This window comes from Nycticebus coucang, chromosome 1 (genome assembly GCF_027406575.1).
Source record: "Nycticebus coucang isolate mNycCou1 chromosome 1, mNycCou1.pri, whole genome shotgun sequence".
Lineage (NCBI taxonomy): Eukaryota > Metazoa > Chordata > Mammalia > Primates > Lorisidae > Nycticebus > Nycticebus coucang.
Genome location: NC_069780.1, coordinates 151,814,996 through 151,830,893, shown reverse-complemented (window position 1 = coordinate 151,830,893; position 15,898 = coordinate 151,814,996). Strand labels below are relative to the sequence as shown.

General features: G+C 42.9%; 1 protein-coding gene across 1 annotated transcript in view; it reads right to left on the bottom strand.

Moving 5' to 3' along the window:
• Window positions 1–15,898, bottom strand: part of ANKRD55 (ankyrin repeat domain 55) — a 101,408-nt gene that overhangs the window by 51,023 nt on the left and 34,487 nt on the right. The window contains exons 4-5 of the mRNA XM_053590344.1: window positions 13,124–13,254; window positions 9,238–9,347 (exon numbers count right to left, since the gene is read on the bottom strand). Coding sequence (XP_053446319.1) covers window positions 9,238–9,347; window positions 13,124–13,254 — 241 coding nt within the window. The remainder of the gene's footprint in view (window positions 1–9,237; window positions 9,348–13,123; window positions 13,255–15,898) is intronic.

Genomic DNA, 15,898 nt, shown 5'->3' with positions numbered 1-15,898 from the left:
GGTAGATTTTTTTTTTGCAGTTTTTGGCCGGGGCTGGGTTTGAACCTGCCACCTCTGGCATATGGGGCCGGCGCCTTACTCCTTTGAGCCACAGGCGCAGCCCGATTTTTTTTTTTAATCACAAGTATCTGGACTCCATACTCAAGAGTTTCTAACTCAGTAGGTCTGGGGAGAAGCCCGGCTTCTGCATATTAAAAAAGATGTTCAGAAAATTCTAGTAAATAGCCAGGTTTGGAAACTATTGAGAAAAATGCTGAAAGAATGAATCCATGAATACTCATCAAGAAAATAAAGACTAGTGTATGGGTGGACAACGGAGGAAATTCAGAATATTTGGAAGAATACTTTGAAAAATATAATTACTTAATCTTCTTCCCCAGTCAAATTTTCATTGTCTTTAAGCTTAGATGACATCTAAAGCCTTTCAGGGGTCCTCAAACTTTTTAAACAGGGGGCCAGTTCACTGTCCCTCAGACAGTTGGAGGGCTGGACTATAGTTTAACAAAAATACTATGAACAAATTCCTATGCACACTGCACATACCTTATTTTGAAGTAAAAAAACAAAATGGGAACAAAGACAATTATACCGTCACATGTGGCCCATGGGCCATAGTTTGAGGACCCCTGCCCGGGTTGCTCCTTATAATAGAAGAAACTTACACTTACCATATTGCCTTAGTAAGTGTAATACAAAGAGAGCTTCAGTGGGGATGCACTTCTGGTTATTTGTTGTGGAGGTGAAATTACCAGGGAGCTAGTCTATCATTGTCCAGAGGGGAAGCCAGGATCATGCTGAGATTTGATCTCAGTGTCACTGCTGTGTGGTCTGAGTTTCTGTATCCTCATGTGTATTCTAGGGGGGACGATAGCAGTGGAGGTGTTGAGGATTTAATGATCCAATAGGCCACTGTCCCCCTGCACACAGTCCTCAAGGGAACAATGGTCATGACTGCAAGTAGCACATCTCTTTTGTGCTTTCTGAATTCTAGACGCATTCTCTGTCTGATGGGAAGACAGTAAAAATAATTGCATTTGGGATGACACTATTTTTTTCATCATTGATATAGATATATATTTTTTGCCCCTATAGATGCTTCATGGATGGGGGCAAGGCTTAACTGGTGACTGTCCTCCTTTCTCTCTTTCCTTTTTCCTCTCTTATTATTGGCCATTGTTTACTCTCTAAGGCCCACCTATTCTGGGGTGTGGGGAGAGAGTGGCAGGGAAGGAAGAAGGTCATCTGTGGTCATCCTTGGTGAACCCTGAGCAGATAGGATCTTCTGGGGCAGAGGTGATCACTTTGAGAGGTGGGGTGAGCAAGACCTCTTGTCATAGCCCAAGGCTGTGGGATGAACCCTGTGCCTAGATCTTTCTGAATTTGCCTCTCAAATCCATCGTTTCTCTGCAATGTCCTCTCTGATGCTGACCTCTGAGGATGGTGTCAACTAGGCATCCTTCCCTCTGACCTCCTACTGGGTCTGGCCAGGGGAGAACTGTCAGGGAGGGAAGAAGACAGCTCCCTTTCTGGCAGTGACTGCGTTTCTCCAGCCAAGGCCCAGTCACCTACAGCTTAGAGGCACCACCAGAGCTCTCAGAAGTTTCCAGGACTAGCTCCCTTCCTTGCCCCTTTTGGCCTAGGAGGTGATAACATTTTCTTACTCTCCTGGAGACTACTCTCCTGTTAACCAATCTCTTGTCAGTTATTTTAAATATATTTACAACAGTGGTTCTCAACCTTCCTAACGCTGTGACTCTTTAATACAGTTCCTCATGTTGTGGTGACCCCCAACCATAAAATTATTTTCGTTGCTACTTCATAACTGTAATTTTGCTACTGTTATGAATCGTAATGTAAATATCTGATATGCAGGAGACCCCCAAAGGGGTCGCGACCCTCAAGTTGAGAACCGCTGGTTTAAAATATTGTTCAGGTGCGGCTGGTAGCATCCCTACCCTCCCTGCCCCGGCCCTGCCTGATGCGGGCTGGCGTTGTCTTTCCTGACCTTATCTCTTCCTGTCTCTGAAGCTCATTGACCTTCAAGGCTGGACACAAACTGGCAGATAAAGGCCCTCACTCTCATCTTCACTCTTTGCTTCTTACTTTATGAAAGCCAAGGACCCAAAGCCGTGAGTGGCTTATCCACGGCCATCACACAGTGCTCCGGGGATCTGGCTAGACTAGAAACCAGGCACACATTCCAGGCTGGTGCTCTCTTTCTGTCCTGTGGCACAGAGGTCATCTGCAAGGTATAGTCCTATGTCTGTCTCATTACCAGACCACTTGCAGCCCCCTGCTCTGCCTTCCCCAAGTCTCTGTTTTGTGCCATGGTTGCCGAGGAGCTTTTCTTCCACAAGCCCCATTACCACCTGTCCAGATTCCCTCCTGCCCTCAGACCTCTGAGGCAGCAGCATGAAGCCCCCCTTGTCCCCCGAGCTAGGACAGGAGGCCTAAACCCCAGCAGGAATGATCCTAGCCCCAAGGCTGGGGCCCAACTGCCTCTGTTAGAATCCCCACTCCTGAGGGACCAGCTAGTGACCTTGGGCAAGCTAGGAGATTCCCGGCATTTACATTTTCATATCTGTGAAATAGAGAGCACACCACCTACTTCCCGAAGATCTATTGTGACTTTAAGTGAGTTGATGTGTACAAAGCACTCAGAACAGCCCTTATATCATAAGTTTTATATAATGATTTTTTTTAAGCTCCTCTGCTTTATTTTCTGAAATCTCCCTTACTACCAGAGAGAAATCAGCTAGATGCATTCTGGGGGCAACTTATTTCTGTGAGCTTTTCTGTTTTGTTGGCCCCTGGGGCTCTTTCCAGCCCTGGAGCTGGCCACCCCAGTAATGGGTGGGAAAATGGTCCTGGCCCTGGCCAGCCATGTCTGCTTTCTGTCCCTGAAGCTGCCTGCAGGCGCCCCAGGCTGTAGTAAGACTTCCACTGTGAGTTAGAACACACCACCTGGTAACCAGAGAGCAGGACCCCAAGGAAATGCTTCCTTCCTCCCTTGGGCTGCAGTCAAGAGTGATAAAAAGAGACAGAGCTGCTGGTGCTCTGTTTGAGAAGAAAAAAAAAAATCACAGGTAGCCATGGAGACCGTGAAAAAGACCTTCAGAGAGCCCCAAGGCTGCTTTCGGAGGAAATTGCTGCTTGCCTTTCAATGCTGGCATGCACAGCCGTTGTACAAACACAACTCTGTTCTCTGTGGAGCTTTGTCTTAATGATCAGGCCCTCTCTTTCACACTGGTGCCCTCTGAATGTCCCAGCCAGGGAGCAAGAAAGCTCCCTAAGGGGCTGAAAGGAAAAAACTCAGGCCTGCTGAGAAGCAGAGGGTTCAAAGCAGGAAGGGGAATTGAGAGATAAAACTTGTGCCTCTTTGCTGTTCTCAACCCAATGTGCCTCTGTGTTCATACTTATAAATCACTTATCCCTGCATCAGCTTCCATCCCCTCTGCATGGGGATTTGGCTAGGGATGTGGACTGAAACTGATGGTTTGCAAGGGAGCTGTTTCTATCAGAGAAGCAGCATCCCTCAGAGGTAAATGGCGAACTAAAGTGTCCCCTTCCTTGCCTTGTTTATAAGCAGCTTGGGCTTAAGGCTTCCCTCTGAATAGCCTCCAGTGAGCACCAAGTGGAAGGAGCTTGCTGTTTGGAAATCTAAGGGTCAGCAGATTTAAAAACCAATATGATCCCCTGAGCACGGGGCCAGTGGCCTGTACATACTACTTATGATTAGGGGAAATTATAGACATGCACACACTGACAAAGGCAGCAAAGGGACTTTCAAGTGAGTTGAATGGTTGAGTTTAATGTTCATTGGGTTCTGAAGCTTAGTAGCTGTCTGTGTCCCAGGGTCCACACAAACAGGACCCTGAAAAGCTTTGCAGCAGATGAGTGTGCATGCTGGTGGGATGCTGGACTGCGTGTACACGGACCCGTGCAAGTGCATATATTTTTTGTGGACCTGTGTGTGCCAAGGTGAAGAAGGCCCAGGTGAGTGCTGGTGGATACAGTTGCAAGGTTTCCTTCTTTAGACCTGATCTATGCTACCCATTTCCTTCTTCCACTGTCACCATCATCATGACCGTCATCCTTATCATTCATGTAATCACCCGTCATCATCACCAACACTCGCTGAACACGGACCACATACTAGGTGCTGTGTTCAGTACTTCCTGTATATTTTCTCATTCACGCCGCCTACTTCCCCCCAAGGCGAGCACTGCATTCTTCCAGAAAAGGAAGCTAGCTGCGCTTTGACATGTTAACTTACTGAAGATAATACAGTCATAAGAGCTGGGGCCAGCTTCAAACTCAGTCATTCTGACACCTGAGATGGCACTCCTGGCTCCCCTTCGGGGTGAAGGTGGCTTTCAGACACATAACACTCATACAGGGTGCCAAGAAATGTACACACATTTTCAGAAAGGAAAAGACTATATTGAATTTGTAATACTCAAGTCACATTTGACTTTGTAATGACAGGAGGTGCTCAACACGACTCGTGTTCATCTTTTGTTACTGGTATGTATTGAGTGTTACAATTTTAATACAGTTTTTTTCCTTTCTTAAAATGTGTGTACATTTCTTGGCACCCTCTGTGTGTGTATACATGTGCATATACATATTATATGTACATACGTGTGTAGAAAAATGAGATAACTAGTGAAGAAACAAGGCAAAGAAAAAATAAGGGCAAGATAAGATGTGATCTAGAGTCCTATATGGGTGCTAGAGGTGGAACACAAATAGAGTTTTGAATTTTCTGTTTTTTTTTTTTTTTTTAGACACAGTCTCACTTTGTCACCCTGGGTAGAGTGCCATGGAGTTATAGGTCACAGCAACCTCCAACGACTCTTGGATTCAAGTGATCCTCCTGAGTAGCTGAGACTGCAGGCTTCTGCCACCACATCCAGCTAGTTTTTGAGACAGAGTCTCGCTTTTGCTCAGGCTGGCCTTGAACTCTTGAGCTCAAGCATTCTACTCTCCTCTGCCTCCCAGACTGCTAGGATTACAGGTGTGAGCCACCACACCTGGCCAAGTTTTGAATTTTCTAAACATCCAAAGAGAGAAACATAATCTTAGGTCACAATGTCTGTATAGTAAAAACCAAAAATAATTTCTCAGTAGAAGCACAGTAATCTCTTCTTTAGTAGGAATTTTTCTTGTGGTTTCTTATATAGAACTTTTTGGATGCTATCATGAGCAAACTATACCCTGACGATGAGCCAATAAGTTTTTCAAAACTGTTTCTTAAAAGGTCTTTTAATGGAGGGCAAGGGCTTACTGACAAAATATGACCATTGAAATAAATTCTACAAGGTTCACAGTAGTGGGTCTCAGGAGCACAGTAGACCTGTGGGCAGGTTATCTTCACACATGCAGTAGGCAATTAATTATTTTCCATGTGTCCCACTGCAAAGTGGGATGGAAATACCACCTGTTGCTTAGAGGTGTGGTAGGGATTACATGAGGTAGTACACAAAAAGCACTTAGAACTTTGCTTGAGCTTGAGCACGGTAAACTGCCAATGTTGGTATCATCATCGGCATCGTTGCTGTAAGTGAAATGCAAACCCATATGTTTTAGGGGTCAGCCAAGCTGGCCATTTGACCATATCTGGGCATCAGGAGCACTCAGGAAGGTGAGAACATCCACTAAGGAACACTGAGCATTCAAACAGGCTTGCATTATGGTTGCAGGATTAAATTACCTACAAGACAGACCAGACTTCATGTTTTCTCAGAAAACAACTCTGAGTTCAAGATGACACACAAACAAATGGGTGACTAAAGCCCAGTTTCTCTGCAGCAGAGACTGTCTTGGTTGGTTTCTACTTTGAATATTTCATTCAGAGGGATCAAACTCTGCCATGGTCATAAAATTTCTCAATAAAACAACCATAAAATATTTAATTTTAACAGCATAATTTCATAGGAAACTCTTTAAGGCAAGCTAGTTTCCAAATGTTCTGTAGGTAACCAAACTATAGTCATGTGTCACGTAACAACAGGGATACTTTCTGAGAGATTAGTTGTTAGGCAATTTTGTCATTACGGAAATATCACAGAGCATTTACACAAACAGATGGTATAGCCCACTATACATGTAGGCATAGCCTTTTGCTCCTAGGTTACAAAGCTGTGCCAGCAAGTTACTGTACTGAATACTGTAGGCAACGGTAACACAATGATGACTATTTGTGTACCTAAACATAGGAAAGGTATAATAAAATTCAGCATTATAATGTTCCTTCAGAATCAGTTAAAGGGCCTTTTAGGACAACAAGACTATGTCATTGGAACACAGGGATGTTTATTTTTCTGGTTTCATCCAAAGGTGGTGGCTGGGTCATTGGGTCCAATTTGAAGAGAAAGGGAAGCCACGACTCTCTGCCTCTCTCAGTTACAGCAGTGTAGTGTAGATCCTAGAGAGTGTAGGGCACTTATAGGCATGGTAACAAATGGAGACACAAGTCCACAGAAGAGGAAGTACAGTTGAATTGGTTTTCAATTTATTATTGCAATGATTTTAAAGGCTGAACTTAACCAACTGATTAAGATGACCTTGAATGTTAATTTGACTGACAGGGCTTATACCCCTGCAATGGGTTGAGGGCAGAGACAATCCTTTCATGGATTGGAGTGATAGTTGGGAGGTCGATTCGTGGCAAGAAACTATATTCCTGAAAGTTCCTTATACCCAGATATGGTCAGATGATTGGTCCTTATTAATGGAATGTGAGCAAAAGTGAATTGTGTCATTTGTAGGCTGAAGGTTTAAGGAACTGAGTGAGGCTTCTCTACATGGTAGTCCCCCTTTAATCTGTGGTCTTTCTTTCCTTGGTTTCAATTACCTGTGCTCCATCAAGGTTCAAAAACAGTCAGTGAAAACTTCTAGAAATTTACAAGTTTTGAATTGTGCATTTTTCTGAGTAGCGTGATAGAAGCTGGTGCTGTTCCACTTTGTCCCACCTGGGTTATGAATCATCCCTTTGTCCAGTGTGTCCATGATGTCTACACCACCTGCCCATTAGCCTCTTAGGAGCCATCTTGGGTACCAGGTCCACTGTTTCATATCACCATGCTTGTGTTCGTTACTCTTACTTTACTTCATAACGGCCCCCAAAGCACAAGAGTAGTGATGTTGGCATATTGTTATAATTGCTCAATTTGTAATTAATTATTGTTATTCATTTCTCACTGTGCCTAATTTAGAAATCAAACTTTATAGGTATGCATTTGTGGGAAACAACATAGCATATATAGAGATTGGTACTGTCCATGGTTTTAGGCATATATTAGAGTCTTGGAATATATCCCTCCAGGATAAGGGGGGATGACTATGCTCCTCTTTTCGCATCTGCAGGCTGGGGGAGTCTTGGGTTCTTGAATCACCATATGACAGCCATCCATTACCTACTATCCACTATCTACCTTCCACCTACATTGGACTGTTTATCTGTGTGAAAATTTTTATCATGTTAAAACACTGAAGCTTTGTGTTTTATTTGTTACAACAGCTAGTATTGCCAATCCTAAAGTAGGCTTTCATCTTCCAGAATCAGTCAGTAGATTTTGAAATGACTGTTTTGAGGCAAGTAAAAGCAATTAAGTAGAATAAATTGAGGCAGAATAATCCAACAGGGTGTACTTTAAACTTACTTTCTAAAGACAACTCTTGGGAATACTATGCTTTTTTGACTAAACAATTTTATGGATTGTCTAGAAAAGTCATTCTCCCCCCCACCCCCCACCCCATACTCATTAAGAGGGAGTCATCCTTTCTGATGTCTGTTGACTATGAACTGTCTGGGCCTGCTGTTTCTTTCTAAACATCCTTGTTTTGTTGGGCTTTGGGTAAATCCCAGTTTTCTGTTATTTCTGGACAGAGTCCAAGACATTAAAAGGCAATCCTTAGGAACAGGAACAGTTCTGGAATTTCCCAATACTTTTTTTTTTTTACTTTACTGTAAAAGAGATTGAAATGAAGAAATCTGGTTATCCCTCAGCTTGGAAGTGGGGATTGGGCTCCTCAACCCAGGTAGAGCTTTTGATTTGGGGTATGGACACAGAGAAGAGGGTGGGGCACACAGAACACACTCCCTGTAGTGCTGGCTGGCAGCCCAGGCTTGGCAATGCTAAATTCCTGTCAGAGGCATGTTCTGTACAGCAGAGGTTAAGAAGAGCCCCTGATATTACTGATTCCATAGTAGAAAGTTCTTTTGTCATCTGCTTGGAGGGGCTTTCAAAAGAATGGTTGAAGGCCATGTAGACAAGGAAGATTGGGGAAGCTACTGTTGGTGTGGGCAAAACTTTTTCCTTGGTTACTTAATTGTCTTACAATAACGTAACTTTTCTGATTATCCAATTTACTTGAGACTACTTCTTCACCGAGCTTACAGAAGCACACACTTCTAGTTTTCCTTCCAACCTACTGGTTCCCCTGTCTCCGACTCTTTGCCTCCTCTCAATGCCTATAGGTTGGCTTGACTTTAAGTTTCAGTATGAACCTTTCTGCCTGGTCACTGTTCTTTTACCCCATTTGGTTTCCTTCACAGTACTTGTCACTATTGGAAATGATCTTATTTACTTGTGTGCTGGTGTGTTACTTAAGCCCTTCACTAGAATGTAAGCTCTGTGACACCAGAGGTTCTGTTTTGCTTACCATGGAACTTCCAGGGACTAAAACAGTTGTTGGTCCACAATATGCACTCAGTAAGCAGTTATTGAATTAATGACAGGGTGATTAATGGAATGAATGAATATATGAATTCTGATGCTGAAAAATAGCATTTATTCTTAAATCAAAGATTAGGAGGAAAAGGTCTTATCAAAGTAGGAAGGGAATGAGATTGGGGTTTAAGATTATTCTAGGGCCCGTGATTCTCAACCTGTGGGTTGCGACCACTTTGGTGGTCAAACAACCCTTTCACAGGGATCACCTAAATACATCCTACATATCAGATATTTACATTATGATTCATAACAGCAGCAAAATTACAGTTATGAAGTAGTAACAAAAATAATTTTGTGGTTGGGAGTCACCACAACATGAGGAACTGTATTAAAGGGTTGCGGCATTAGGATGGTTGAGAATCACTGTTCTAGGGTTTTTCCTAGAACAAAATGAATAGGTTTTGTTTTCATTAGCCATAGAGGGATGGATTAGATGACCCTCTAATGCAAGTTGGGTCCCTTCCAACTTGAGCACCGTGTAAACCTGGCCACCTACCTCACGTCGGGCTCTGCAGTGGCAGCGTGCAGTGGCAGACGGCCATTTTTATCTGGGATATTGTGCTTGGCACCATTTCTGAGTAGACTCACACAGCCTTCGAGCCAACCCTGAAACACAAGTGCAACCACAGCATTATATAACATAAGCTCACATAACATAGTCCCACAAACTTTCTCTAGCTTTTTATCCCCCTTCTTTGGTTTGCCTGAAAACGTATTTTATTTGACTTCAAATGGTTAAGGACCACAATTCCAAAGTAGATGCCTCAGCAGAGGGCTGAAGGGCTTGAGGTACAGATTTCCAAGTTTGCTAAAAGACCTTTACTCTGTCAGAGGCAGACTTCCCCTTCCCCTTTCCAGAATCACTCACTGGAATTCTACTTCTATGCTCAGACAATACTGGTGCCTAGGGCCAAATGTGACACATGTTAGGGGGTGATCATCCAGCTCCAGCCTCTGCTACTATGGGCTTAGCTCCAAATCTGTCAACAGACTGACTCGGATGTCATGGTCTAGCTGTAAAAATTGGGCTTCTACGAGATATCTCAGTCTCAGCTTCCACTCTACATTTCAATTTACAGGCCCTGGTTTTCTACTCCAAGTTCCTATCTAGTAACCACAAGGACAGCATCTTGCTTGTTCTAACCAGTCTCCCTCCCAACACTGAGAGGCCTAACCTGAGCCCCACCCAATGGCTAGAACTCTGCCACCTTGTTGACAGATCTTTCTGATGCTAAAAGCCCAAACCCTAAAGATGGCATAACACCAGTACCCTCCAAGGATTCCCCATTACTGTGTTTTATTCACCTATGAACTCCCTAAAAAATTTTGTGTGAATTACTTGCTGTCTACTAATTGACCAGATACTGCTACACCCCATGCTTTCCCCTTCCTTTGTCAACACTTAACAGTTGGGATATTTTCCCACTGTCTCTCCCATTTCAAAGGGTGGGTATAATATTACTTAAGCTCAACCTCCTCCGATGCTACATAAACTGATGCAACCCTATTGATAACCAAATTTGGTTTGCACGCTGAGGAGAATTCTGCTACATTCATCCAGAACCACTTGGGTTACTCATTCAATTTTACATAGACTTATCCATAGATGAAACTATTATTACAAAGAAAGATATCATAATTCTCTATTTTGTTCAGAAGCAAGCTACTTGCCTTCCTCCATTCACATCTAAGTAAGCCTCAAGATTACTCAGAAAGATGAGAAAGATAACTGAAGATTTCCTTTCCTAATACTACAATATTGAAAGCAATGAAAATCAAAAATGTTAATCAATGCATGGAGAAGAAGGAAGGTGATGGTAAGTAAAGAACTTTTTGGTTTTGAAAAGTGGAAAGAAAATCTCTCAACAAAAGCCCACCACAATTCATAGGTAATAATATTGAGTATGGGTTTGTAGAATTGACCAGTACTATCTAAGTTATGGAGAAGCAAATACTTTTCTGGCATTTCTGGTGTTGATTCATAGTTTATCCATGTATTAAATCTGGTTTTAGTTGTTAATGTCTAAGTCAGTGGTTCTCAACCTTCCTAATGCCGTGGCCCTTTAATATAGTTCGACCCACAGGTTAAGAATCGCTGGTCCAAGTCATCAAGTTCTCAGATTAAAAAGGAAAAAAAAAAAAAAATGACCTGGAGACCCAAAGAAAGGCATGCTGGGAAAGTGTGGAACTGCCAAAGATTTACGGTTTTTGAGAAGTAAATCTTTTGGTTCTTTTGGTGAAGGAAGGTTTGAAACATTTTTTAGAAATCATGTTGCAACATTTCCTGGAATTCTGTGTGTGTGTGGTTTTCTTTTCTTCTTCAGAAAACCATTTAACACACTATCTGAAACCTTTGGTCACTAGTTAGAACTAACAAAAGAGTTTTGCACCTACTATTTGTGGGCTGATTCCACATGTGTTTCTTCCACAGCTGTGATGAATGAGGTTATTATTTTTACTACACATTATAGATGAGGAAAGAGGCCCAAAGAGGTGAAGTGATCTGCTGAGGTCCTGAATCTATGGTAAGTTTACTGGTCTGCTAAACATGGCGCTGTAGTGAAACTTCATTTCTAAGTGTCCCTTTTGCCAAGTTTCCCATTAATACTTGAATTCAAACATTGCCAGGAAGGAGTGATGGGCTTCACAGTGCAATCCCAGGATACCCTCCTTTCCTAATGAGCCTCAGCAGAGCCAGGGAGGGATCCCACCCTGGGGAACCACATAGCAGGGCCTAGTTAAGGGGGTGAGACCAAGGCGTCCTAAAGGCCCACCCCCTCATGCAGTGCCTTGGAGTGCAGTCCTAGAAAGAGTTGTTTGCAAAGTTGTCATCCCTCTGTTCTCAAAGATGCATGTTACTATCTACTGCATTCTAGAAGAGTATTTCTTCCCAGTCCCTCGTGTAACTGTCTAGCTGAAGAAATCTGAAATTATGAATTTTAGAATTTTAAGAGAGGCATAGTTCGTATTCACTATCTGTAAGGTAGTGGCAGACAACCTTAGAAATTGCTCTTCCCCCTTTCTCCACCCCTTGATTCCGATTTTCTCTTTTCCTCAGCTCAGATGCCAAAAAAGTCCACAGCAAGAGTATTCATTAGGGCATGTGCTAGCAGGGAGGGGAGCTGGGAGGACAGCCATCATGTCTATCTGAGATCCGGGACTTCTGCTGAGATGCGCAGACCACTGCTTTTCAAACTCAGTGGGCATAAAAATTGCCAACAAGGTTTGTTTTCCAGGCAGACCCTGGCCCCTCAACACTCACTACTCTTGTGTATGTGATTCGGGAGGTGTAGGGTGTACCCCATGAACCTCAGTTTGAAGCAAGCATCCTAGGGGATATTGACACAAGAGATCTGGGGATCAGACTTTGAAAAACTCCTCCAGGATTTGTGAGTGCTAGAGAAAGAGCGTGTGCAAATGGAACATGAAATGGTAGGTTCAAAAGAAAATCTCTGTGAGAATTGAACAATGCTTCATTGCAATCTGTGCTAGATCATGGCAGGAAGGGATGGTGTGAGTGGAAGGGAAATGTTTTCCTTCAGCAAGGCACCTTCAGTGGGGCTGCTCCATGGTGAACCTGCCCCCAGCGACAGGCGGCAGCAGCAAATGAACACACTGCCTTAGCCACACCATCAACAGCGGTCATGATGAGAATTTCTGTTTTCCTCTTTGAAGAATGATGACCCTTGTGGTTAGGACTTATTTGACATGACTCAAGGCAGCCCTGGGGCCTCCCAGGAGGATGACAGGGAGGATTTGAGAATAGAGGAGCTTGTAGATTTTCAGGAAGGTTTAACCAAGCTTGCTGTCATGCTGGGAAATGCCAAACTGAAACCCCCAGTGCTGAGGACCAGCCTCACTACCCAGTTTTTAAACTGAGCAGCGATTGTGGGCTGGGTCCTAGGCTTAGTGTTGCCTCTTAAGGAGCTGGTATGTCTCCCTCACTCTGTACTCCCCCACCCACTCTTCCCAGTTCCCATCCTTCCCCAGGTTCCCTAGCCAATCCTACCCCACAGATACTAACTGGACTTTTAAAGTGCTACCACACTCTTTGGGTTACTTATGGAGGCCATTCTTAGAAGTACCAAGTGTGTTAGAAATGTCTCAAGGGAAATTCTGATGCTATTAAGATAGAAATGTCTCTCTAATGACAATATCACCTCAATTTTAGAGGATTTTTCAGAACATCCAAATGACTCAAATCAATGAAACCCACTCTAAGTGGTGATACAAACGTTGAAGATGATTGGAGTACAGCTTCTCGTTCTAGTTCCAGTGGCCAGCTGCATAAATCCAAGATCACTCTTCTGTAAGTGGGATCCCTTAATGACTCTGTTAGCACCCCCTGCTGCTTAGCCCCTGTGACAGTCACGGTTCAGTACCAGGTAGGTGGCCAGGCATAAACTTGTTCGGCCGTAAGCATCCTGCATGTTAATATTGGCTCCCATCTTCAGCAGTAGCTTCACTGTGTCCAACTGACGTCCAGAAACCGCGTGCATCAAGGGCGTGCATCCTGCAATGAGACATTTCAACAGCCTATAAAAATGTTTGACTCATGAAATTGATGAGCAGACTTCACTTGCCTGTTTATTTTGCTCTTTGCAACAGAAACCCAGCTGTTGAACTGAATGGGACTGAAGGAAAAAGAACATTGTTGCTACATTTATATAAACTGTATGCTTTTGCTAGCTTTCTTTTTTCAGTCTCTTGTAATTTTTCAATAGTTGGCTGATTAACACATTTTGGTCAGATGTTAAAAATTGCTTTTGACTGCTTCAGCATAATTTGGGACATAATGGGCAGGTTTGTCCTGACTTGGCTTGAACACCGCAGAACCTGGAGTGCCTTTGGAAAGCGGCTCCAGCTAGCCAGGCAGGTTTGGCCCACTTTTCTTGAAGGCAGTGGGTGCTAACGGGCAGTGACAGTGGCCCAGCCTTGGGGTGCACCAATTCTTGCTCAAAGGAGCCATGGTACAGAAATGCTTCTCTGTTTCAGAATCAGTAGAGGTCAAGACATTTGGTTTTCTATGCATTTTCTTCCTAAATAAAAAGAGATGAAATTGTACCTTCTGATTAACTTTGCAGCTGTTGGAACAAGCCAGGCTTGTGACACAGAATCTCGGTATTTCACTTTCCTTCGGGCAAAGAAACCAAACCTCAGACAACTCTTTGCCCAGCTGAGACTTGTTTGGATGTCTTTTGGTTGGAGTTGGTGAGAACTGTGAGCTGTGACCCTCAGAGATCTCTGAGAACAGGTAAACTTCAGGACTGCTGTTCTCATTCACAGATTGCCGCCAGCAGCCCAATTTCTTTTCAAATCTTGCCCTTTTAGACACTCTTCCAGGCATCTGCACTGGGTAAAAGCAGCCATGAAGGGCTGTCTTAAAATAGTGGCAAAATTTCCTCCCTTCCTCCTTTCTTTCCTTCTTTCCTTCATAACTATCGGGAGAAAATAACAAGAACGGTCTACGATAGGTGATTTCTGAAGCAATCTGTGAATCTGACATGCTCATTAAATAAAGCTAAAGAATTTCCAGATAGTATTTTCATAGAATTTCATGTTCTTTCTGGCTAATTTGTATCTGTCTTTATATACTGGCTTTCAGGTACGTTTCTTTAGCAAGCACTTCCCTGACTCTCTGTTGTACTGCACCGCACACCTTGAGGTATCCCTTGGCTGTGGCAGCTCCAATCATGCCATAATCCAGTGGTTCTCAACCTTCCTAATACCGCGGCCCTTCAACACAGTTCCTGTGGGTCGCGACCCACAGGTTGAGAACCGTTGCATCTCTGCCGCCTCAGTCTTCACGTGGCCAGCTCCTGTGTGTCTCTGTTTCTGCAACCAAATTCTTCTGTTTTGTTTTGTTTTAGAAACAGGGTCTTGCTCCGTCACCAAGGCTGGAGTACATGGTGCCATCATAGCTCCCTGACTTCATCCTCGTACTCTTGGTCTCCCGTGATTCTCCTGCCTCAGCCTACAAGGTGCTGGGATTACAGGCATGAGCCACGATGCCTGACCTGTTTCTATTTTTCTGAAATGTTTTATTATGAATGTGTGTTAAATTCTGGCAAATTATTTTTTTATATCAATGGATAGGGACATGTGATTTTTCTTCTTTAGCTGATTAATTTGATGCATTACATTGACTTTCAAATATGAACTTACATCACTAGATCAAACCTTCCTTGATCACGGTGAAGAATTCTTCTAGTATATTCTATTTGCTAATATTTTGTTAGGGATTTTTATATCTGTATTTGTGAGGACTATCAGTCTGTAGGTTTCTTTTTTATATCATCTTTGTCCAGTTTTGATATCAAAGTAATACTTGCTCATAAACGTAACTGAAAAGTATTTTCTCCTCTTTTTTTGAAAGAGATTATGCAAAATCAATGCTGATTATTCTTTAAAAATTTATAGAAACCTCCATTGAAACCATTTAGGCATAAAAATGTCCCTTTTGGGGAACTTTAAAATTATGAATTAAATTTCCTAGTTACAGGGCTAGTCAAATCATCTATTTCCTTTTGTATACTTTGTTTTGTTCTATTTTCAAGTTCATCAACTCTTTCGTCAGTGACCTCATTCTGCTTCTGAATTTATTGAGTTTTAAAATAGTGATTACTATATTTTCACTTCTAAAAATTCCCCTTTGGTTGTTCTTTATATTTTTTATTTCTTCGTTGACACTTTCTGGTTTTTTCATTTGTTTCAAGCATGTTTTCAATTGTTCAGTGGGGCACTTTTGTCATGGCTATTTGAAAATCGTCATCAGATAATGCTAATATTTCCATTATCTGAGTGTCGGCATCTGTTGATTAAGATTTTTCATTTGGTTTGAGAGCTCCCTGCTTCTTGGTGTAATTTTCTATTGAGACTTGGACTTTTGGGTTATTATGTTATGAGGCTCCTGGTCTAACTCTAACCTTCTCCTTGAACTGGCTTCTTCTGACACGACTCAAAATAGGTGGCAAAGGGGGTGCCACTTTGTTGTAAGGCAGGATTAGAAGTTTAGGTTCTCTACATGACTTCCATTGGCATCAGAGGGAGGGAACACCTCATTAAAACTGGGTGATGGTGAAAGTACAAACTCTCAAGAAGTCTTTCTGTGACCCCGTCCAGCAATGAGGGGAGGGCACCTCATTCCTGTCAGGGGG